This window comes from Pithys albifrons, chromosome 18 (genome assembly GCF_047495875.1).
Source record: "Pithys albifrons albifrons isolate INPA30051 chromosome 18, PitAlb_v1, whole genome shotgun sequence".
Taxonomy (NCBI): Eukaryota; Metazoa; Chordata; class Aves; order Passeriformes; family Thamnophilidae; genus Pithys; species Pithys albifrons.
Window position 1 is genome coordinate 1,841,233 of NC_092475.1, and position 23,701 is coordinate 1,864,933.

Consider the following 23,701-nt stretch of genomic DNA (forward strand, 5'->3'; position numbering starts at 1 on the left):
GGGGCGACTGTGTTCTGTGCCTGAATTAATCATATGCTGCAACCTTCCAGGAGGGAGAGACGCAGCCGGCTTTGATGGGGCTAATTAAAGCGAGTCTGCGCCGGGAGAGGCTGCGGCGGGGCCGGTGAACCGGCTTTTGTCTGCAGCGCCCGGCCCCGGCGAGTCCGTGGTGTTGTGCAGCTGGGAAACAGGTGGCAGAGGAGGGCGTGGGTGCCAAAGGGGACAAGTGTCCACTGCAGGCCTGTGCCTGAGCCTCGAGGCTCCCAGGGCTGAGCCATCCGCTCTCTGGAAAGGATAGGCAAAGATCCTTTTCCCTGGGTCACAGGATGGTGGGGACAGGAGACTGTCCCTGCAGCTGGCTTGGCTCACACCAAAGGAGACAGCACGGCAGAGGTGGCTCCTGGGGGCCAGTGATCCCAAGCACGTTCCTTGTTCCATCTGTAGGGCTGATGGTCAACCCAGACCCCATTCCCTGGGCATGGTTTGGAGGCAGCTGCCCCATTGCAGGCTTGTGCCGTAGTGGCTTGCAAGGGCCAGGTCTCCCTCCAGCAGAAGCGACAGCCCAGGCCCTCAGCCTTGTGTCCCTGTCGCCAGCACTGGTGGTGCTACCCTGAGTGGCAGAGAACATTAACATGCACAGGAGCACAGCAACACACCCCGTGTTAATTTTATGGGGAGTCTGCGAGGAGCGGCTGGCCGGGTGTGCGGTCTTGGCACAGGCACAGCCTCCCTCCTCCAGCAGCACCAGCGAGGCACCTCCACCACACATTTAAAGAGAGGCACTGGATTATTGGTAATAGCTTGTGATCCCCAGAGAGTCCTTCAGGCCATCTGCCAGCCCGCCCAGCCCGTGGCACCTGCCCACACACTCCTGATGGGATGGCAGAGCCCCCAGTGCTGCTAATTACCCCCCTGCAGCTGGTGCTCCATCCCTGAGTCCTGGGTACAGGAAAGCCACGTGTGTGGCCCAGCAGGAGAACAAAGCAGACCCTGCCTGCTTTCTCTTCCCTGGCACAAGCAGAGATCCTCAAAACACTGGTGCTGGGGACTGGAGAGCCAGTGACCCTCATCCCACCCTGGCTGCACAGCATCAGCCTTTCCCAGCCAGACTTTCCCTACCACTCTGGAATATTTTAGATTGCTTCCTAATACCCCTCTGCACTGACCACCATGGACCAGTGCCTTGTCTCCAGCACCTGGCAGAGCAATGAGGGGATGGCCAGGTCAGACAGCTCCATGTCCCCTGCCACAGCCACTCTCTGCCTCAGCCCCAGGGGGCATCTCGGTACAAAATAATTTCCCAGCCCTGGAGCTCTCAGTGGTAAATTGTCTTTAATGGCACTCCTTCCTTGACACAGCTTGTTCACCGTAAATACATCTCTCTCCATATAGAGGCTTCCCCCCAGTCCTGCAGGGACTCGAGGCACAGCCCAGTAATGTGCTGACAAAGCAACAACAGCCCCTTCCTGCAGACTCTTGAGCAGTCTCATGCCCTAATCCACAGGAGCATTTCTTGTCTCACATACAGCAGGTGCTCAGCAGCTGTAACCTCCACCAGGCTCAGCCTTTCCTCCTGGAAACACTCCTTCTAGCTTATTTAAAGCAACAAAAAGGGATGAGGATGATTTCTCCATCTAACAGGTTTATTTTCTAATCCAGACATACAGGGCCAGCACTGAGTTGTGGGAGGGACATCTGCCTTCCCTAGGGCAGTGCCTTGGGAAGACCCAGAGCTCCCCCTTTCTCCCCTTCTTTCCCTTTCTCCCTTCCCTCCCTCCCACAGCATCAGCCCCCCTTTCACCCCAGGATCAGCCCAACAGTGACAGCCACAAGGCCATTTGTCCCTTTGCCCTCCTTGGGCCCTTCATGAGGCCATCTGAGGTTGTTTCCTGGGATCCTACAATAAATACAGAGCGTGGCCAGGTGATGTGGTGACAGGGAGACAGACTCATGACCCTTCACAGCAGTGGGAAGAATTAGCTGTGAAGAATTAGAAATGGAAACATAGGGCAGAGGACACTGTCCCCAGCATCCAAAGGGACACTGGAAGCCCTGGAATAAAACCCAATTCAGGCAACCGTACTGGGTGTGAAAGTGACTTTCCTCTGTGTTGGGTTGTCTGGAGGGATTTGTCCCCATCTGGGAATGTTTGAAGTGGGCAATTTACAGGATGGATTGAAAAGTGGTGGCAGTTCATGACAAACAGCACCTTTGTGGGTCTGCATTTTCCAAAAGGATAATTATTTCCCTTTCCCAGCACCCTGCCCATCCCCATTTCTCTTTCCACACAACATTGTGCTTTAATGACGCTTCATGTTTAATTCCCGAGATGCAATTTTCACTTTGTGCCCTTGGATCAGCACAAAGGTCGGCGCGGGGACACCCTGGTGGCAGCACTGCCGGGCCACCACATCGCCTCGAGGCACTGGGAAACGTCTGCTCTTCTCTGTACAGAGCACCATGATTTTTGAGGAGCCTGTTCCGGGGTTGCTGGTAGTAGTGGGATGCTCAGCACAGTGCAAGTGTGTCTTGGCCTTCAGCCTGCTCTGTGGAATGGGGCTGGTGGGGTGTGTGGGCAGGGGGTGGTGGGGGGCTGGACCCCACTGCACGGGCGGTGGGGTGGGCACGCTCGCTGCTGCCTCCCCTTCTGCCCGGAGCAGTGCAAGCACCAGCTCTGTGCCACAGAGTTTGACAGGAAACTATTGCTAAAAAAGGTCACTGATGGCAGAAACTGAAGAGATCCGTCGGGAAGAGGAGCAGCCAGGTCCTGGCTGTGGGAAGGAGCTCGGCTTCACATCCAGTCCAGGCTGCAACCAGCCACAGTGTGGAAATGCCATGGGTGCCTTGACGGTGCCGCTGCCGCGATGCTGGTGCCAGGACGTTGTCCAGGGAAGTGCTGGGGAGGCGATGAGGGGTCTGAAGACTGCACTGACCCAGTGCTGCTGGTGGGGAACAGCTCAGGCCAGGGCCGTGCAATCCAGTGGAGAATCCCAAAGCCGCATCACTCAGGTGCTGCCAGGTGGGAGCCCCATCCGAGAAGGGTTCAAGGAAGCGAGGATGGTGGCTGAAGGCTGGCACCGGCCACGTCTTACCAGATGGTATTGGTGTTGGGGTGCGGCACAGAGACCTCCACTTCTGCCGACAGCAGGGGGTCCCCGGGGCGTGCCCAGCTAGGAGCTAGGCCCCTCGAGGGGCTGGGGCGGGGGGCTCAGCTGGCTCTCCAGCAGTGCCCGCGTCCCTTCAGCTGACACTCTTCGCAGCCGCAGCCGCACCGAGCCGTAGGTGCCCCCGGTGCGGCGGGCGGCCCGGGCGCGGCGGCGGGCGGCGGCGGCGGCCAGCAGCAGGGCGGCGAGCAGGAGCCCCCCGAGGGCCAGCAGCGCCAGCCCGGCCACGGTGCAGCGGTCGAGGCGGGCGCGGAGCCGGGCTGCCCGCGCCTCCAGCCGCTCCATCTGCCGCGCCGGCACGGCGGGGTCGGGCCGCGCCGCCCGCGGAACGGCCCCCGCCAGCACCACCAGCGCCGCACCGCCCAGGGCGCAGCCCAGCGCCAGTGCCAGCCCCGGGCCCGCCGGCACCGGCCCCCCCGCGCCCGCACCGGCGCCCGCACCCGCCGCCGCCTCGCCCGGGCTCCGCAGCTCTGCCGCCCGCGGGGACGCCATGGAACCGCCGCCGGCCTGCGCGGCCAGAGGTGAGCGGCCGAAACGGAGCGGGATACTCCCCCGGACAGAAGATGGGGCCACAAACTGGGATGCTCGTCCAAATCCCCAGCGGGATGCGCCCCCCGCTGCCAGAGCCGCTTCCCTGAACCGCGTTGCCAACCCCACCCCGCAGGTCCGCGAACTGGGCTGCTCCTCCTCCTGGGATCCCGCTTAGCCGAACCGGGCTACCCTTGGAGCTGAGTCCCCGCCTGGGTTGTCCCTCTTTCCCGGAGCAGACGCCCCAGACCGAGATGCTCCCCTTCCCTGGGTCCTCGCACCGGGCTGCTCCCCTTCCCTGAACCCGCACCTGCCTCCCCCAACCGAGTCGTCGTCCTGGTTCTTCCCTCTTCCCACCGCGCTACTCACTTCCCCGAACCGGACTGACACCCCTCGAGGGACCCCGTGTCCCTGTGACCCCACCGAGCTGCCCCGTTCCGGATTTCTCCTCCCGCCGGGCTCTGCCCGCCGGTTCCCCGCTCCCGCACCGGGCTGTGGCCCCGCTCCGTGCACTGGGCTCCGCTCGCGCTTCTCCGCTCCTTCTGCCCGCCCCGCCAGTGCCCGCACCGAGCTGCCCCCCTTCCCCTCCCGGTCCCCGCGCCAGGATTCCTACCCCGGCCGCCTCCCCGGGCAGGTGCCGGTGCCGCGGGGCGGGCGGTGGGTGCCCCGAGCTGCGGTCGCGCGCGGCAGCCGCACGCACACGCACACACACCCGCGTACGGGGGGCACACACAGGCACACACCCGCTTGCACACCGGCACCTCCTGTGAACGTACCCCTTGCAAGAAGGAGCCCTCCGCGGGCACCCCGGGGGGCTGCGTGTGGGGAGGGGCATTGGAGAGGACAGAGAAGCACTGCACGGTTTGCGTGGGGTGTGCCTGGGGGACCTGTTCCCCTCACCCAGCTGTCCCCAGTGGAAACATGGGGCAGAGATGGGCTGCGGACACTGGGGCTGCAACCTGAGACCCCCTCAAGTCCTGAAGGCATAAAGAACAACTCCCACCCGGCTTTTGCCCACTGTGAGTCCCCACAAAGGTACAGCCTATTCCCAAATCCCCGGAGCAAACTGGGGTTGACCTGGGTTTGTGCCAGGCACGAGATGCTTCAGCCTGGGACAGAGGAGCCCCTGGCCCCCACCGTCCCACCACAGTCCCAGTGCCGTCCCGTGGCACAGAGCTCCCTTAACACACACACACACACACACACACACACACACACACACACACACACACACGCTATTTACTCAATTTCTCACAGAGCACTCATGTTAGTGCCCACACTCTGCTTCTCTGTGACCTGGCACCGGACCCATGTCTGTGCCCCAGCAGTGACCTGCTGGCAGCCACATGCTTTCTCTCGTTTGTTAATAAGACGTGGTTTATTTCCACATTTGGAGCAGTGCCTGGAGATGTGGATGTAAATCCCAGGCGACAGCGGGTGGGCTGCTGACAGCTGCTGGGAAGGTTTGTCCATCACATTGCCATTCCCTTCAACACCTTCACCTGCATCTCCCACAGGCTCACCTGATGCTGCCGGTGCTGGGTGAGCTCGCAGGGCTGGTGCCGCAGAGATCCATGGCTGGTGCCCTGAGCCCCTTGTGCCCTGTCCTGCCCATGTCCTGAACTGTATCCCCACACACAGTGTGTTCTTCTGCACCCACACTGGGCTACCCACAGTGCCAGAGCATTGCCCTGCGTGGGGATGTCAGATGGGAATCTCCTGCCACCTGTGTCACGACAAGGGCAGGGATTTTCTCTGAAGTCTCTGTCAGATACAGCTAAAAGGAATCAAAAAGGGTCAGAGATTCAGGGAGTGCCACACAAATAGAAAAGTGCATTTGTGTCTTCTGAGGGCTGGACAGGCTCAGCACCCAGCCAGGAGTGGGTTAGGAAAACATCAATCCAAGGGTGGTTTATATCATCACTTTTTCCCATCTCAGGGGCAGGGATACACATGATTTTATGATTTTAAGTTTGCAGTGGAAGTTTTGTGTTCTGTGACCCACCTGGTCTCTGCTCCTGTCTCCTCAGTGTGGATGCCCCACCCCTGGAAGTGTTGAAGGCCAGGCTGGATGGAATTTGGAGCAGCCTGGTCTAGTGAAAGGAGCCCTTGCCCGGGGCAGGGGGCTTGGAATAAGATGATCTGTAAGGTCTTTTCCAACCCAAACCATTCCGTGACTCTGTGACTCTATGAAACACAGAAGCTTTCCAGCAGAGTGTCCCTGGGGACTCAGCCAAAAGTGGGCTGAGAAAAAAGCAGAATTAAAAATAAATGTAAGTGCATCCTAACACGTTAACCACATTTAGAGAGGCTTTAGTATCAACCCACTCCGCAGGAAGGCAGGAGATGCTTGGAGACAAGTAGGTCACGGGACACAGATTGTCCCGAATCAGCAGGAAAAGATGGATCTGGAGCAGGCGGGCACATCATTGTGAACAGACGGGCAGGAGGAGATCTGCTGTCTCACCATTGCCAAATTCCCTGGGAAGACAGAACCACCACCAGTCTGCTCTTGAGCAGAGCAGTGGTCAAGCCCTCCATTCTGGAGCACCCAAGCCCTGCAGCCGATGATGCACCCAAAGGTGCAGAGGCTGGGAGACCTGCCAGGATGGGGATTTGGGGGGCAGAAGCAGAGCCACTCATGCCATGGCCCCACCTGCCTTCATGCAGGGACAGGCCTGAGCCTGCCATGGGGTCAGGGCTCTGTGCTGCCTGCGGGGCTGCTCCTGCACCCCAATCCCACAGCAGTGCTCTGGAGCCCCCCTGGGACGGATGAGTGGAGGGACACATCCTGCCAGCATCACCTGCTGGCACTGGGGTCCCACTGCCATTGCTGGATGGGAGCGGGGAGGTGACCCCACGTCTTCCAAGGGCCTCAGGGCAGCCCAAAAACCTTCCCCAGCCTGATCCTGAATGGCTGAGCAAGAGGCTGGGGGCTGGCAAAGGCCACTCTGTCCCCAAGGCACTGGCACTGAGGGAAGAGGAGGAGATGGAGACAGACAAGATTTATGCTGCTGGCACAGGAGCAAAGAGAGGAGGGAGACAGCCAAGGTCAGAGAGAGCACTGCCAAAATTCACAATGAAACTGCAGGAGTGCCGGAGGAGAGAGACAGAGAGCTTGGAAAGAAAGAGGAGGTGGGAGTGGGGAGTCTGGGACATGGAGCAGGGTGAGGGAGCCAGACGGGGCTGCCAGGGATGGGCACATATCACTGCTCAGAAGAAATGATTTAAAGTGGATGAGAATGACAACAAATGGGAGCCTCAGGCAGGCAGAGGAGGACAGCAGGAGCAGGAATGTGATGAAGCTGGATGGGGTGTGGACCTGGCTCTGTCCTCCAACACACTGCCATGCAGCACAGCCCAATTTTGGGATGTGCACAGCTGCCTGGTGCCCGCTGGCAGTGCTGACCCTGATGCAGCCCCACCATCAAAGTGAAGTTTCATTCCTGCCTCCTTAGCATTCCCAGCATCCCATGGCAGAGTGAGCACCCGCAGCCAGCACGGCTCAAGGTGACTCGGAGGTCAGGGAAAAAGCAGCTGGGCAATTTGGGAGCGGGCTCCACACCGTCTGGAGATCCAGCAGCTTGGGGGGACCAGTTCCATGGCATATCACAGCCTCTCTGCCTGTCACTGCTGGTCTGTGTGACACAGACACAGCACCCCAGGGGTGGGTGGGGGCATTTCTGACCCAGCAAAATGTGCCCTGGAGCTCTTGCCCCTGGCGAGGCAGGGCTGGACATCAGGGGCAGCACTGGGGAGGGCTGGAGCTGCACAGAGGCCACCAGTGCAGGCCATTTCCACCTCACAGGGTGTGGAGTGCCCGGGCAGGACCAGTGGACATCTGTTTTGGGGCTCATGGGAGGTTCCTCCATGTCCCTATTAGGAATACATCATTCCAACGGTGGTTTATAGCAAAAATCCCTCTCCTTCTCCAGAAATCTGAGCTCCAGCTCTGCCCAAAGGCAGCTGGAGGGACAGAGCCCTGCTTCCCACTATGACCAACTGCAGAGCCACACTGGGAAGAGGCTCAGCACTTTCCTGGTGATAATTAAGATCTCGTTATCTTCAGCTAACACCAGGGAGACAGGGAAAACCACAGATGCCTTGTGATTTGGCAACAGCTGATGCACTGGGTCGTGCCTGGGAGCAGCGGGAGCCTTACTGTGCACTGCCTGAATATAAAGCATGGAAAGCACGAAGTAGAGGGTGACAAACTAATTCTTTCCTGGTTGGTGACACATCAGTGTGCAAACATGCCACCTTCTGCTCTTGGCTGGGGCTGCTGCAGGTGGGTGGCTGGTGCACCTTTCCCCTTCTCTCTCTGCACAGAGGTCCCATCTGAAGCTCTGTTATTTTATTTTTTCCTTCCTTTTTCTTCTGCAAATTTCCTTCACAAAAGAGTTTTATCAAACGTGCCTGGAGTCATGGAGTCGCTGCTCACCTGCAGAGAAAGCGATGGGGTGGTGCCTGCAAGCAGGATCTTGGAATGCCAAGGGTGAGAGGGGTTGGGAGGAGGGAGGGGAAGGGGAGGGCAAGGAGGAGGGGAGAGGAATGGGAAGGAAGAGAAGAGAGGAAGGGGAAGGAGGGGAGGAGTGGAAGGAGAAGGAGAAGAGAGGAAGGGGAAGGAAGGGAAGGGGAAGGAGGGGAGGGGAAGGGAAGGAGAAGGAGAGGAGGGGAAGGGGAGGGAAAAGGAGAGAAAGGGAAGGGGAAGGGAAGGAGAAGGAAGGGAAGGAGGGGAAGTGAAGGAGAAGGAGGGGAAGGGCAGGAGAAGGAGGGGAAGGGAAGGAGAGAAGGAGGGGAAGAAGAAGGAGAGAGGAGGACAGAAAGGAGGAGAAGGAGGGTTGTGGTTACCCGCTCGTAGGCACTCAAGATGCGGGGGCTCTGCGAGGGATGCGGGGGCGCTCCCGGTGGGCCGCAGGAAGGAGCGTGGAGCTGTTTCCAGCGGCAGGACCTGCCGGAGGTTGTGGAGCTGTCCCAGCCGTGCCCAGCGGACACGTGCCCAGCTGGAGCAGCGGCATCACCCGGCAGCGCCTTCTCGGCTGGGGCCTGGGGAGGGTCCGCCCGCCCTGCAGAGCCCGCTCAGCGCCGCCAGTCCCGCAGTGCCGGGCTGGGCCCCCTCAGTGCCGCCGGTCCCGCCCGTCCCGCCGGTCCCGCAGTGCCGGGCTGGGCCCCCTCAGTGCCGCCGGTCCCGCCCGTCCCGCCGGTCCCGCAGTGCCGGGCTGGGCCCCCTCAGTGCCGCCGGTCCCGCCAGTCCCGCAGTGCCGGGCTGGGCCCCCTCAGTGCCGCCGGTCCCGCCCGTCCCGCCGGTCCCGCAGTGCCGGGCTGGGCCCCCTCAGTGCCGCCGGTCCCGCCCGTCCCGCCGGTCCCGCAGTGCCGGGCTGGGCCCCCTCAGTGCCGCCGGTCCCGCCCGTCCCGCCCGGTCCCCTCAGCGCCCGGCTGGGCTTCTCCATCCCTCAGGATCCCGCTAAATCCAACCCCCGTTTCCCCGCATTCCATCTGGGCTCCCTGTTCCCTCAAATCCTCCTAAATCTTGTCCCCTCAGCGCCTGTCTGGGTCACCCCATTTCCTCAGGGCCTGCTAAATCCTTCCAATCCCCTCAGGGTCCGGCTGGATCCCCCCCCTCCCCAACCCCTCAGGATCCCACCGAATCCCTACCCTGTCCCCTCAGTGTCCTGCTGGATTCTTCCCCTCAGGATCCCACCAAATCCCTGCCCTGTCCCCTCAGGATCCCACCAAATCCCTACCCTGTCCCCTCAGTGTCCTGCTGGATTCTTCCCCTCAGGATCCCACCAAATCCCTGCCCTGTCCCCTCAGTGTCCTGCTGGATTCTTCCCCTCAGGATCCCACCAAATCCCTGCCCTGTCCACTGAGGGTCCCGCTAAATCCTTTCATTCCCTCAGTACCCTCAGGGTTCCCCCATCCCCTCAGCACCCAGCTGGGTGTCCCCATCCCCTCATGATCCCACTAAATCCCCTCATCCCCTCATGATCCCACTAAATTCCTCCATCCCCTCAATACCTGCCTGGGTCGTTCCCCGTCCAGTCAAACCCCACTAAATCCCCCTCTCCCCAAGCACCCAGCTGGGTCCCCCATCCCCTCAGATCCCACTAAATCCCCAGTCCCTCTTGGTGCCCCATTTCCCTCTGGAAGGTGGAATTTCCCACGAGGAATTCCAGCAGGGCTGCAGGCACCATGTTCTACGTCCATCTGCTCATCAACAAGCGGGGGCCGCTGGCCAAGATCTGGCTGGCTGCCCACTGGGAGAAGAAGCTGACCAAGGCACACATCTTTGAGTGCAATTTGGAGACCACTGTGCAAAAAATCATCTCCCCAAAGGTAGGCTGTGCCGTGGGGAGGGGGCTCCTGGAGAGGCCTGGGGTGCAGGTGTTGGTCTGTCACAGGGACTCTGTTCCTGTTGTGTAATATCTTACTGGTTTTGCCAGAAATACTAACTCCTGACCAACTTTTTTGTTGCTTTTGAACCCTCACAGTCTGCTATAGCTCTGCGGACCTCGGGGCATTTGCTGCTGGGAGTGGTGAGGATTTACCACAGGAAAGCAAAGTACCTCCTGGCAGACTGCACTGAAGCTCTCACCAAGATGAAGACAGCATTTCGTCCAGGTGTGTTCAAAAATCAGCATTTCCTCAGCTCTGTCCTTCACAGCTCTTATTTTAGAAGTTAATTTTTGGATATTGTTAAATACACGTTATTGATCCCAAAGGAAACTGAACATACTTGTGCCTGTTGCTGGTATTTAGTCTGGCTTAATTTAATGCCATTTCAGGTCTTTGACTCCCTAAATAGAAGCAGCTTCTGAAGGGGGCTTACAAGGAGGTGCTTGAATTCAGCCTCTGTTGCTGGATAATTAATTTTAATTTCTGGTGACACCCACAGTGTCAGTGCCAGAGCTGACAGAGTGTTTGGAGCTCCAGCCATGCAGGCAGGGAGGAGGGAGCCGAGGTGACTGGATCCTTTTCCAAGGGGCTCTGTGTTTGTCACACTTAGGCAACAAATGGGAGGCAACAAATGAGAATGGGACACCAGTGTCTGTTGCCAGCTCTAATGTGCTTTGTGACCTGGTCTGTTTGCAGAATAGTGAATAATTTGTATTATTTTCAAGGGTATGGACACAGAATCACAGAACTGTTTTGGCTGGAAAAGCCCTCTGAGATGGAGTCCAGTCATTTCCCCAGCACTGCTAAGGCCACCACTAAACCCTGTCCCCAAGTGCCACATCTACAGGTGTTTTAAATCCCTCCAGGGATGGGGACTTCACCACTGCCCTGGGAATCACAGAATCACAGAATTTATTGGGTTGGAAAAGCCCTCTGAGATCATCAAGTCCAACCCTTGGTCCAACTCCAGTCCCTTTACCAGATCATGGCACTCAGTGCCACGGCCAAGCTCAGTTGAAAAACCTCCAGGGATGGGGAATCCACCCCCTCTCTGGGCAGCCCATTCCAATGCCTGATTCCAATGCCTGTGTCAGGGCTTGACAACCTCTTCAGTGAAGAAGTTTTCCTTAATATCCAACTGAAACCCCACTGGCACAACTTGAGGCTATTTTGGACAGATACTAAAGCAGCTTGGAGGGCACCACAGAGCAGAACAAGACAACAGTCACTGCAGAAACAGAGACTCAGACTAGACAGAAGGGGGGAGGAAATCTCAGTGAAGTGATAAAATGCTGAAAGTGCAGGGATGCTCTGGGACCTCCATCAGCAGAAATAGTCCAAAGTGATCTGACTTTGAAATGAACCCTGCTCTGAGCAAAAGGTTGGGTTAGATGACTGTCAGAAATCCCCTCTCACCCGTATTGTTCCAGGATTCTCTGAGTCCCAAGTCCTTGCAGTCTCAGTGCATAATTATCTGATGCTGGAGAACAGCATTTTGGAGACACAGGAGAGAATAGGAAACCACAGTGATTCATTTGCAGTGCTGTGAAAGACTCCAGGCTAAATGTCAGCTGGGAGAACCTTCCAGGGACTTAAAGCAACTGTTCAGAAGCACAAGGACTTGCATATTTCAGGTCCTGTTGCAGCAGACTCTTCTGTATCTGTCTGTAAAAAATGGATCTTTTAAAGGATGTGGAAAATAAAATTCCACTTTGGAGTGCCTAAGCTTTACCTTGCTGTGATTTAGAATGGCAGCAGCCCCTCCTGACAGGTTTATAGGCTTGTTATACTACTTGGGACAACACTACTTTTAGTTTATTGATACTTATTTTGTTATTTTGTCTGTTTCTTTCAGGCCTTCTTGACCTTCCAGAAGACAACTTTGAGGCTGCTTATCAGTCCATTACATTACCTGAAGAATTTCATGACTTTGAAACTCCACTACCAGATGTCAAGTAAATGCTTCCCTAGTTTTTATTCCTTCTTTTAATATTTTCAGAAGTAAAAGCCATCCTTGCTGTTATCTCAGCGTGACTCAGATGGGGTTGTTTTGCTTTCATAACCGAGTTCTCCCAAATCCTGAGCTTTCCAAGGCCACAGGCACAGGCTTTGTGCTTTGGTGCTTTTCCTCAGCCCTTTAATCAACAGACCTTTACAATGAAATAATGTCTTGAACTTGGACTTCAGGATTTTAAATTTGTCTGAATGAAGGATGCAAACAACTTCCTGACCTCAAGAGGAGAGATAAGAGTTGGGGTCCATGCTGGTAACCCCACTGGTGTGCTGTTCCACTGTGCAACTTCATCTCCTTTCTGCTCCACTGCTCTCCAGGGCTGGCATGTTTTATCAGCAGGAGTCAGCCTGGCTCCTGAGGAAAGGCCAGCATATTTCTTTGGTTTTTCTGACACACATCACCATTACTGTAGAAAACTGATAAAAAGGCAGGAGGCCAAGTTATGTTTCTGATGGCTCTGATGCCCTGAAGGTCCAGGGGGACATATTTCCACCAAGGCTTCCTCTGTGCCTCCTCATAAATACAGTTTGATGGGACCAGTAAGGGTTTATTATTTTGTAAGTACAGCTGCAATGTCATTCCATTTATTCAAGTGCCTCAATGTGCTGAGTGTGATCTGTAAAGGTGCCTTTTCTGCCAGCCCAAAAACTTGTGTCATTCTGTGTAAAAGATACTTCAGGAACAAAATCCTGAGTCCAAATAAAAGAGAGTGGAGAAATATGGGGGTTTGTGATAAAAGGCTATTTAGAAACAATTTTCACATTCCAGCTGAATGCTCAGTGGGTTTTAGTTCACTCTGTATTTTTATAATGTTTTTCTCATCAGTGCCATTGATGTTGCTGAACATTTTACCTTGAATCAGAGCAGAGCTGAAGACATCACACTTACAGAGGATTATGAAGCCAATATACTTCTCTGTGATGGGAACTTTGGTGAGAGAAGTTGAGAAATTAGAAATATTCCATAAGGGAAAGTGTGTTTTATGCAAAACTCTGTACAGTCTGAGCCCTTTCCATGTTTGAAAAAGCTGTGATTGATACTGCATTGGTTTCATGCTTGTGCTGATTGGTCTGTCATAGCATCTTGCACTTAATGTAAGCAACATAATCTGATATCAGAGACAGAATCAAACTGAACATTCTCTGCTTTTACTGAACTAGCAGAGTTGTGTGTTGTTTGTTCCATTTGAGGTATGGGGTGTTGTTTGTTCCATTTGAGGTATGGGGTGTTGTTTGTTCCATTTGAGGTATGGGATGTCTTGTGATCTTTTAAATATTATTTGGAAAATTAGGAAATGGATGGATCTGGTTTCCCAAAACTCCTGCAGATGAGGCATCAGGAATTGTGTGTTTCCTCAGATGAAGCAGCAGATGCCCTGAGAAGACAAAGCTTCTTTGAGGGCAGTTTCCTGATGAGCAGCAACAGCCTGGTGGCCGAACACAACTCGGCCAGTGCCAGTGGAGACAAGTTTGTGCTGCAGGAGGATGAGTTCTGCTTCCAGCACGACTGTTTTGGGGATGAGGAGGATGCTGCAGACAGGATTGGTAGGGTTTGTCACAGCCAAACAGAATCAGTTCCTTTCCAAATATTTTTATTCTTACAGGAAAGCAAACAAGACAGCACCAAGGTGGTTGTTTCCCAACATGAATTCTGTGTTGTTTGTTGTTTTCATGCTTCATTTTTTTTCCTACTAAATCTGTGATCACCTAGACATTGCCAAGTCAAATTGGTTTAAAGGCTGTATTTCTTCATTATTTTAGAATTAAAGGCATTAAGTTAATGCTTAATGTTTAACAATTTAATTTCTATTTTCAAAGGTGAAATAGAGCTGCAAGCTCTGCCAGGGGAAATTTAAGTTGGAGATCAGAAAAAATTCTTTCCATAGAGAGTGCTCAGGGATTGGAATGGGCTGCCCAGAGAGGGGGTGGATTCCCCATCCCTGGAGGTTTTTAAACTGAGCTTGGCCGTGGCACTGAGTGCCATGATCTGGTAAAGGGACTGGAGTTGGACCAAGGGTTGGACTGGATGATCTGGGAGGTCTTTTCCAACCCACTCAATTCTATGATTCTATCTTGTAATAACAAAGGCAGCAAAGTAGCTTCTACATTGTTATGGCTTACAATATTTATGGAAACCTTATACATTTATACTATTTAACACTATTGAGACCATATTTTTCAAAGAAAAGGTGGAAATTTCAGACTTAGCCCTAACCCTCTCCTCTTTGTTGCAGACAGCCATCCCCCTGCCAGCCATCTGGGGAAGCTGAGCTTGCTTTCTTTGCAGAGAATTAACCTTAAGTAACATCAGGCTGTATCTCAAGCTATTTCATGACTGCCAGGGCTTAGGATGACTAAACTATGTGTTTTGTGTTTAAGAAATCCTGTTGAGGGATGAGCAAAATGGCCTAGATAAAGACATTCTGGCTGCAGAGGAAGCACGTCCTGTGTCCCCAGGTCTGCCAGAGAACAGCACAGCCAGTGAGTTTGCAGAGTCTGTTCCTGTGTTAATGCCTAAGGTCATGCCCATTCAGCTTGGTGCATTATCCTGTGCCTTTGTACACTCTTAATTTATTTTCCCCTTCCCCCACCCCCCCCCCCAAACTGCTTCATCCACCATTTTAGGGAAATTTCATTTGATTTAGGGATTCCAAATTTGTAACCTGACATTGCCTTTATGTGGCATCCTGTTGGATATGCTGTTGGTCCTCCCTGCTGCTCACAGTGGGATGTCCCTTTTGAGGAGGAAGGAAACCCAATAAGTGCCTCCTGTAACTGTGAACTTTCCCTGTGAGAGATTAAAACCTCTTTTCCAACACAAAAAAGTTCTATGGTTCTATTTCTGGTTTCATGTTTCCACAACAAATGACGATTAGGTAGTTCCTAAAGATGTTGTTAATCTTCTTTTGGTTTGATGTTGATGAAATAAATGAGGCTTTGAAAAGTGTTTCTGGGAGATTTTTATCTTAAATCCTTATTCCCCCATCAGAGTGTCACTTTAAAACTGAGAATTCTGGAACAGCTTTAAAGGGATACAGTGGCCTTTGCCTCTCCTTGCACTGATGCTGGTGCTCCCTGTTCCTTTCCTGCTGATGGAAATGTCCACACTGCTCTGCACTTGCCTGGAACTGGAAATAGACACAGATTGAAGCTTTCCCTCTAAATACCTTTTGTTGTGTGGGTTTTCCTCCAATCACTTCTGTCTCTTCCACCACCTGCTTGTTCTGGGGTCAGCAAAAGGAGAGATGCAGGGCAGGGTATGAGCAGCAGCAGTGCCAGTGATTACTGGTGAATGTAATTATGAGAGTATAAACACACCCACAGTTCTCTAATTCTCACCATTTTTGTCTGATATTGTTCTCTGTAGGACAATTGTAAACGTTTTCTCATTGGGTTTTCCTGCAGTTGAGTCCAACTGTGCAAACACCACCGTGAAGGACATAAGTCATGCCATGAATGAGACATTCCTTTCATTCCAAGAAGAAGGATTTGTGCTGGAGCCAGTGGATGACACAGGTGAGAACCTGATCAGTTTCTTGCTCAGTGTCTGCATTAACCAGGTTTTGTTTTCTTTGTAGTCAAAATATTTGCAAAATAGATTATTCCCACTTTAGTTTCCATCTGCTCTTTCTGCCAGAGTTCTATTTTATTGTAACTATTATACAAAACCAGTCTGCTTATTCATCTGATCTACCCAAATCTCTTCTTGCAGTTTCTTCCATGCACCAAATCAAGTTTTGTTTCTTTGTAGCTCTGTTTGCACTGCAAGTCTGGCCTGCTCAGGAGTGGTACTGAAGTTTCACCCAAAAAATTTTTCTTACCAGTGATTTTTATGTTTAAAATAACAATCTTAATACTTTCAAGCCCTTGGGAAATGTTGGTTTGTCAACTTTTAACTTTAATAAGATCAAAAAAAGTAAATTATTAGGTTTCCTCTGTGAGTAAATCTAAATGTCACCTATAAAGTTGGTGGCTGTTTGCAAATAAACAAGCTCATGTTGACAGCAATATTTACAATATTGGAATTTTCAGTCTTCCAAAATAGCATTCAGGAAGTTATGGCTATATAAGGTGTGTCTGTCTTTTGTGTTTACATCTTGGTTAAATTGCCAAAGGATTAAACTGACAAATATAGATATTTACTGTGGGGTAATAAAACCTGTTGAGTTCATCAGCAGCTTTTGGAACACTTAACTTCCTGATGGATTAAAGGTGGCTTATTCAGTCTTGCTGCCATATCATGTGTTCTCATTAAGTCCTTCTGTTCCTGGTTCTTTAGTACAATAGCCATATGTCTCCCATAATTAAATAGATGAGAATTTCCTGTACAAGAGCACAAAGAGTGAAAACTTTACGAAATCTTTTGAAGAAATGCCCTGTGCACTTGTACTTTGATTTTCAAGTCTGGGTGGTGTTTGGGAGGTCAACAGCTGGTTTGATTTACATGTTTCTTTTTATTTTTGTGCTTAATGCCCTGGGAATAGACCCTAAGACTTGTTTTTAATGTTTGCTCTGTGCAGCTGTCACGTCGAGGAGAAAAACCAAAAGGAAGAGGAGGTTGCTGGTGGATGCACCGAAGGAGCTCAACGGCAGCACCATTTACAACCAGCTCACCACCTACACAGACACCCTGGCTGTGCTGGACCTCGCTCCCCCAAGCAGGAAAACCATGATGTGGAAGGAGCTGGGGGGTGTGGAGCAATTCCTGTCCCACTTCATACAGCCTGGGGTTCATGCAGATCTGCAAAAGGTAAAGATCAGTTCCTTGGGGGGTTGTGGCACTGTGTGGGTTCTGGGACTGCTGCAGGGCTGGGGTCTGACTGAGGGAGGGTTTGCAGACTCAGTTTGAATTCAGAGCAGGCTGCAGGTGGGCAGTGTCACTGGCACCACTGCTCTGCAGTGCAACTCAGCTGGACAACTGATAATTACTTAAACACTCACCACTAATTGCTTCATCATCTCTGGAGTCACAGCCTGAACCTCCTGCACTCCAACCACAAGTGAAAAATCCCAAAGGGACATGAGAGCTGATGTTTCATTTCACACACTGACTGACCTTACACTGACACAACTTTTTGTGTTTCTGTCCATTTCTTTTCTACTTTCTCCTTTGTGTTTTCTGTTTTGTTTCCTCTTTGTGATCAATTTGTGACATCTCTCATCTATATAGTGATCACTCTCTAGAACTCCCTGAAGGAAATTTCTGGCCAGGTGGGGGTTGGTCTCTTCTCCCAGGCACTCAGCAACAGGACAAGGGGGCACGATGGGCTCAAGCTCTGCCAGGGGAAATTGAAGTTGGAGATCAGAAAAAAATTCTTTGCAGAGAGAGTGCTCAGGGATTGGAATGGGCTGCCCAGAGAGGGGGTGGATTCCCCATCCCTGGAGGTTTTTAACCTGAGATTGGCCGTGGCACTGAGTGCCATGATCTGGTAAAGGGACTGGAGTTGGACCAAGGGTTGGACTTGATGATCTTGGAGGGCTTTTCCAACCCAATCCATTCTATGATTCTGTGATTCTGTGGATGTGGCACTGAGTGAGAATCCACATCTTGATCCAACCCCACTGTGATCACCAGCCCAGGGCACTCTGTGCCCTGGGCTGGTGATCACAGTGGGGTTGGATCAAGGGTTGGATTTGATGATCTCTGAGGTCTTTTCCAACCCAGTCCATTCTATGATCCTATTTTTACATCAGACTTAAATATTATTATTATTAGACTATTGCTGATGGATTTGGGAGGGTTCACTGCAGCAGAGCAGCTTCACCACTTAGAGTCCAGCTGCAGAACTACAACTTGCTCTCTAAGAGAATGAAAACTGCAGATGTTTCTTTCTTTCATCCTTCCTGGCTTCAAGGAAAAGTGATCCAAGCTGCTCCTAAGATCTTTCTTTCATGGACAATGTTGAAGCTGCAGAAGGCTGTTAGTTTAAAAAAAAAAATCAAAACTGCAGATTTTCAGAGTGATCTAATTTAAATATTGAAATTCTGGGTATCAGCAGTTCACATACAGCTCATATTCATACCTTTGTGTTGCTGTTTGCAAACAATCTGACATGACACTCTGAAAGCAAACAAAGAAAAAATAATTATTTTCAGTTGTTTGAAAAATGCTTCAGTAGTGGCAGAATTAAGATGAGAGGACATGGAGTACAGAGGAGGGTGCCTGAAATGGAAGAAATGCAAAAAGAGCAAGATACCACAGGTAATGTTTTAATTCTGTTGTGCAGAATTAGCTGTTAGAAAGTGTTTTCTATTCCACATAATATTTGAGACACGTGCATGGAGTTTGTGTGCAATATTCTACAAATCAAGGGCCAAAAAAGTTAAGGGAGTTAAGAGACTTAATTGTTTTTAAAAATAAAGGTGGGTTTATGTATTTGTTTATTAGTACTTTTCTGTTTGTTTGTTCATTAGGAATTAAATGAAATGCAAATCTTTTCCTTCCCTGTGGCATAAGGAGACATTTTTAGTTTTACCTTTGGTTTCTGTAATTGTCTCTGAAACTGCAGATTTGGGTGGTGTTATTTGGGGGGGCCTTTTAATATAATAAAAAAATACCTTCCCACTTATTCTGAGCTTAATCAAACTGCTCTCCAGCTTCCCAAATTCATGTAAATAATTCTATTTGTAAACAATAATTTGTAAATAAATAAATAATAATTCATGTAAATAATTCTGGAAGGTTTTGGTTAATACCAGGTAAGAAGAAATGTGATATTTTAGATATTCTGAGGAGGATGTATCCACTTCCACTGCTTTGCTCTGCTAGGAACCCAGCCTGTCTGTCTGCCTCAGAAATTACTCAACAAACCCACCTCCTGCAAGTCCACAAAGATCAACTTTTAGAAAAGGAAAAACTCCCTTAAAGGTTCTTCTTCCATGCTCCTGTTGGGAAGGATGTTTCATTAAGAGTTGCTCATTCTGGCTCTTACTCTCAGAGTTTGCAAACTGGGGTGTGGTTTTGGTTTTCAGGGTTTTTAAGGACAGTGATTCACAGGAATTGCCTCTTAAACTCTGGTTTTCTGTTACCACAGGGATGCTGCCCATAGAAGAGCCAAGTTACCTGCAGGAATCAGCTCCTTCCGAGGCTGAGACCAACACTGGAAATGATCCCTTGATGTTGACAACACAGAACACCAGAAATGAAACCAAAGAGAACTGTGATAAAACTACAGTGAGCAGTTTTCCTCAATTTTAGAGACCTAAGTGTGTTTATTAGTTCCACTTTGTGCCAAGGTTCCACTAAAACACTTTAAGAAATTATTAATGTTCAAAAAAGAGGCTAAACCCAGACCAAAGAGTGTTAAATAGCTTGTGTCACAAAAACTTATTTATAATTACTTTGGTAAACTCTTACAATGAAGGAACAATTAATTAAAATGTCCATTAATCAGCATAGATTACAGTCTAATCACTAAGTGAAAGCTTAATATTAAATATGAAATATTATACTGAAAAGGTAAATATAATAATCTCTATAAAGGATAAAACATTTTGTGTCTCATATTGAGGAAATACTTAAGCAATAACAAATGATCTATCTCTGCTGTCTTCACTTAGGCTGAAGGACATTCTTTACAGACTATGTGACCCAATTAAGTTGAAAAGTGACAAAATTGGACATAATGGCAGCAGAAAATGTGTTCTCTGTGCCCAAACTGTGCCCAAACTGTGCCCACAGATTTGGCTGTGGGATAAATCCTACAGCAAGGCCCTTCCCTGTGTCAGGAAAGACATGGTAGAAACAGCAACTATTAACTCATTTTGGAAAACTTCACTGTAATTAATTCTCTGAGCAGAACTGTGTGATGAGAATCTCATTGTGTGGAGAAATGGTCAGACCTGCTGATTGTCCTTTCCATGCTTACAGCAGGATGGAGCAGCTTTCTCTGAGAGCTCCAAAAATTCCTTGGACCAGGAGGCTGAAGCACAGCAGGTGAAGGTGCCAAAGGTGTGTGTCCTCTGAGCTGATGGCCCTGGGTTGTCTCAGAAGAGATCCTTGATCCCTCTCAGAAATATTTTAAAAAAATGGCATAATGAATTTACAGTGAGTTTTTCTTCCTGTAAGAAGGAAACAGTTTCTGAACTTTCTGGCTCTGAGGACACTCAGGCACTCTGAAACCAGGACAGTCAGCTGCCAACTTCAGAGTTTAAGCCCAAAATCCCAAGCCAAATATTTGAACATCCTTTTAATCCCCTGGCCAGCACAAATACTGTGAGGATCCCAGTCCCACAGAGCAGTCCCTCACTGTGGAGCTGCCTCACTGGGACCCTCCCATGGTGCCTGGCCTGTTGCACCTGAGCACAGAGCACACAGGTACCATTCTTGTCTCTGTTCACAAGACCTCAGGTGAGCACAGGGGTGTCAGAGGCACCTGATTCCCTGGGCTTGGCCATCCAAATGCCCAGCTCTGGTTGGGTTCTCAGGCAAGCTGGAACTCCTGTGCTTTTTCACCATGGAGTGTGACTTTTATAAACACTGACCTTCTGTTTACTTCCTCTCAAGGAGCAAAAGAGGATCAAGAAAGATAGTGAAGAAATAAGATGGAGCAAAAGAACTCTTCAGTTACACAAAACTTTACAGGTACCAGTGCTGGATCTTGTTATTCTGTGCAAATAATAAACACTTACACTTGAGTGTAGCCTTTTAAAAATGACATAATACCACTTAGTTCTTGGTTGTGATGTCACTGGGCTCTAACCAGAGCACAGGCTGCACAAGGATATTTACTGTTTTCAGTCACCAACCCCAATGGAAGTGCTCTGTTGGCATCCTGGAATTCAGTGGAATTGTAGATTTTTAGTTAACACATGAAGGTACCAGAGATATTGTGGCAACAAAACATTAAGAGCCACTTCTGCAGACATGGATGCCAAGAGACCCAGAGAGGCTGTGGCTGCCCCATCCCTGGAAATGTTCAAGGCCAGTTGGACAGGGCTTGGAGCAACCTGGTCATAGAATCATAGAATCATAGAATCGATTGGGTTGGAAAAGACCTCCAAGATCATCAAGTCCAACCCTTGGTCCAACTCTAGTCCATTTACCAGATCATGGCACCCAGCGCCACGTCCAATCTGTGTTTAAAAATCTCTAGGGATGGGGAATCCACCACCTCTCTGGGCAGCCCATTCCAATGCCTGAGCACTCTCTCTGGAAAGAATTTTTTTCTGATATCCAACTTAAATTTCCCCTGGCAGAGCTTAAGCCCGTGCCCCCTTGTCCTATTGCTGAGTGCCTGGGAGAAGAGACCAGCCCCCACCTGGCCACAACTTCCCTTCAGGCAGTTCCAGACAGTGCTGAGGTCACCTCTGAGCCTCCTCTTCTCCAGGCTAAACAACCCCAGCTCCCTCAGCCTCTCCCCATAGGACTTGTGCTCCAGTCCCTTCACCAGCCTTGTTGCTCTTCTCTGGCCCCGCTCCAGCATCTCAATATCCTTTCTGAACTGAAGGGCCCAGAACTGAACACAACACTCAAGGTGTGGCCTCCCCAAGGCAGAGTACAGGGGAAGGGTCACTGCCCTGGGCCTGCTGGTCACGCTATTTTTGATACAGGACAGGATCCCATTGGCCTTCTTGGCCACCTGGGCACACTGTTGTTGGTCGAGTGGAAGGTGTCCCTGCCTAGGGTGGGGAATGAGGTGATCATCTTTAAGGTCCCTTCCAACCCAAACCATTCTGTGCTTCCATGACTCTTTGGAGACTGGATCCCACTTGAGCTGTTCGAGCAGGGATTTTCCCTCTGGGCAGCGCTCTCTGTTTGGGCTGGATGAGATCCAGTTTGACTGGTGGGGGACCTGCCCTGACTGATTTCTCATTTCCCTCACACAGCACCTGAAGAGATCAGGAGTGTGTTCCTTCAGTTTTCGGGAGCTCTGTCGGAACAACAACCGCAAAGAAGCTGCAGCCAAGTTTTATGTCTTTCTGGTCCTGAAGAAGCAGCTGGTTCTGTTGCTGCACCAGCGCGTGCCCTTCGCCGACCTCACAGCCACAGCTGGGCCCCTGTTTGACACGGTCTGATCAGCTGATCAAAACACAGCTGAAGTTACACTTTTTCAGCAAGTAGTTTTCCTGGGAAAAGGATTGAATGTCTTGTCAAACCGTGGGAGTTGAGCAGAGCTCCCTGTCATTTACACCAGGCAGGAATCCTTGTGCAGATGTGCTGCCCCAGGTGTTCACTGCTGGACTTATTATTTATGGTTATGAGTTATAGGATGGTTATATGATATGTTAATAAAATACCACTAAAATATATATTCCACATAGAAGATTTACATTGTCAGGGATTTTATGCAAGTCCTTAAAGGAATTTTATAGAAGGCCTTGAAGGGTTTTTATAGTTCATCAGAACCTTTCTCAGAGACCACCTTTGGAACTTAAATTAATTTTATTGAGTCTTGTGTCTGTTAATCCTCTCACACCATCAGTAAGAGACATCTGTTAACTCTCCTTAGCAAAAAAATTAGTTAAATTATTCTTTTCAAAGAATGTTCAGTATTTGATATTTTAGGATCTATCAAGGGCCTGTCTCCAGGGTTGTTTTTGTGTGTTCAGGCACTGGCCCTAGAAAAAAATTCTATTTCCTAGAAGTCCTACAGTTTCATATCTCACAGAGCTTGTTTACTTACTAGCACCTTTATTTATGCATAGATCTATTTCAAAATGGATGTTAACTGAAATATTATTTGTTGCTTGTATTTTTGTCCAATTTATTAAAGATAAATTTTACCCTTTTTACTGTCATTTTCTGAAGTTCTTGGTTTCCAGTTGCTTCCAACATGCACCACAGGGATGGCTGTGCCCCCACTCAGGTGCTCCAGTGCTCTGGGAACACTCCTGTCCCTTGATGTGGAACCAATAAAAATTAGAAGATGTTTCCTTCACTTGTTGGTGTTTTTTCTGAAGGATCAAATCCTGTGGGTTTGCCTCAATCAGGGATTTTGTGATTTTACTTAAAATTGGAAAGGATGGGTGATATTGTCACCTGAATTTTGGGTGTTCACTCAGCTCTGTGACCCCCTGTGTCTCCAGGCCCTCTAATCCATGTGGTTCCTGTCACACGGGGTTTGGGGTTTGGGGTCTGTTTAATCAAGTAAAAAGGGTGTGAAGCCCCAGGGTGGGGCAGGAGGATGGTGTGGGGTGGCCACTGGCTGTGAGGGTGTTCCAGCTGGTGTCCTTTTCTTTCCACATGGGAACATTTGATTAAGCAATAAAACTTTGCTGCTGTTCTCTGAGGGGTTCCTTTTCTGGGTGTAAGGAAGGAAAAAAAACATCCCTGTTTGGTAAAAAAACCTTTCCCTTTTCTGCAAAAGAAAAAGGTTTCCCTTCTTGGGTGGGAAACAGCAGCAAGGCCCAGGCCAAGATGGAACTGAGGGTGGATTTTCCTCTCCTTGGGCTGGGCCTGGCAGTTCCAGAGCCAAGTGCTGATCCAGGTGGGAAAAGGGTTTGGTTTTGGTGAAAACCTCTCCCTGTCTCCCCACAGCAGGCCCAGTCCCTTTGGAGCTCTACTCCTGCTCTGAGGGTCTGAGCATCCCAGGAAACCAAGAACTGCAGAGGGAAGGAGAAACTATTTTTCTCCCCCAAAAGCCATCAGGAATGACTCT

The 23,701-nt window shown here is 50.6% G+C and overlaps 1 protein-coding gene across 2 annotated transcripts; it reads left to right on the top strand.

The window, feature by feature from the left end:
* Positions 1 to 8,118: 8,118 nt before the first annotated feature.
* Positions 8,119 to 22,543, top strand: RAD21L1 (RAD21 cohesin complex component like 1). Of its 2 annotated transcripts, none has more exons than XM_071572891.1 (13): positions 8,119 to 8,187; positions 10,184 to 10,313; positions 11,944 to 12,043; positions 12,928 to 13,034; positions 13,461 to 13,646; positions 14,481 to 14,582; positions 15,507 to 15,617; positions 16,622 to 16,851; positions 18,198 to 18,303; positions 19,136 to 19,275; positions 19,972 to 20,052; positions 20,608 to 20,685; positions 21,930 to 22,543. In XM_071572891.1, exons 1-13 carry the CDS (start codon positions 8,179 to 8,181, stop codon positions 22,116 to 22,118), a joined length of 1,569 nt encoding a protein of 522 aa, XP_071428992.1. In that variant the 5' UTR covers positions 8,119 to 8,178; the 3' UTR covers positions 22,119 to 22,543. The 2 variants fall into 2 exon arrangements, with proteins under 2 accessions (XP_071428992.1, XP_071428991.1); XM_071572890.1 differs by lacking the exon at positions 8,119 to 8,187 and adding an exon at positions 9,885 to 10,028 and having other exon boundaries at positions 12,928 to 13,043; positions 13,470 to 13,646; positions 19,975 to 20,052.
* The last annotated feature ends 1,158 nt before the right edge of the window (positions 22,544 to 23,701 follow it).

Coding starts and splice junctions, on each gene's coding strand:
- RAD21L1 (XM_071572890.1), top strand. CDS start 9,885: ATGTTCTACGTCCATCTGCTCATCAACAAGCGGGGGCCGCTGGCCAAG. Junction 13,044..13,469: donor TGGGAACTTTGGTGAGAGAA/GTTGAGAAATTA, acceptor CAGATGAAGCAG/CAGATGCCCTGAGAAGACAA. Junction 16,852..18,197: donor TTCATGCAGATCTGCAAAAG/GTAAAGATCAGT, acceptor AATTATTTTCAG/TTGTTTGAAAAATGCTTCAG.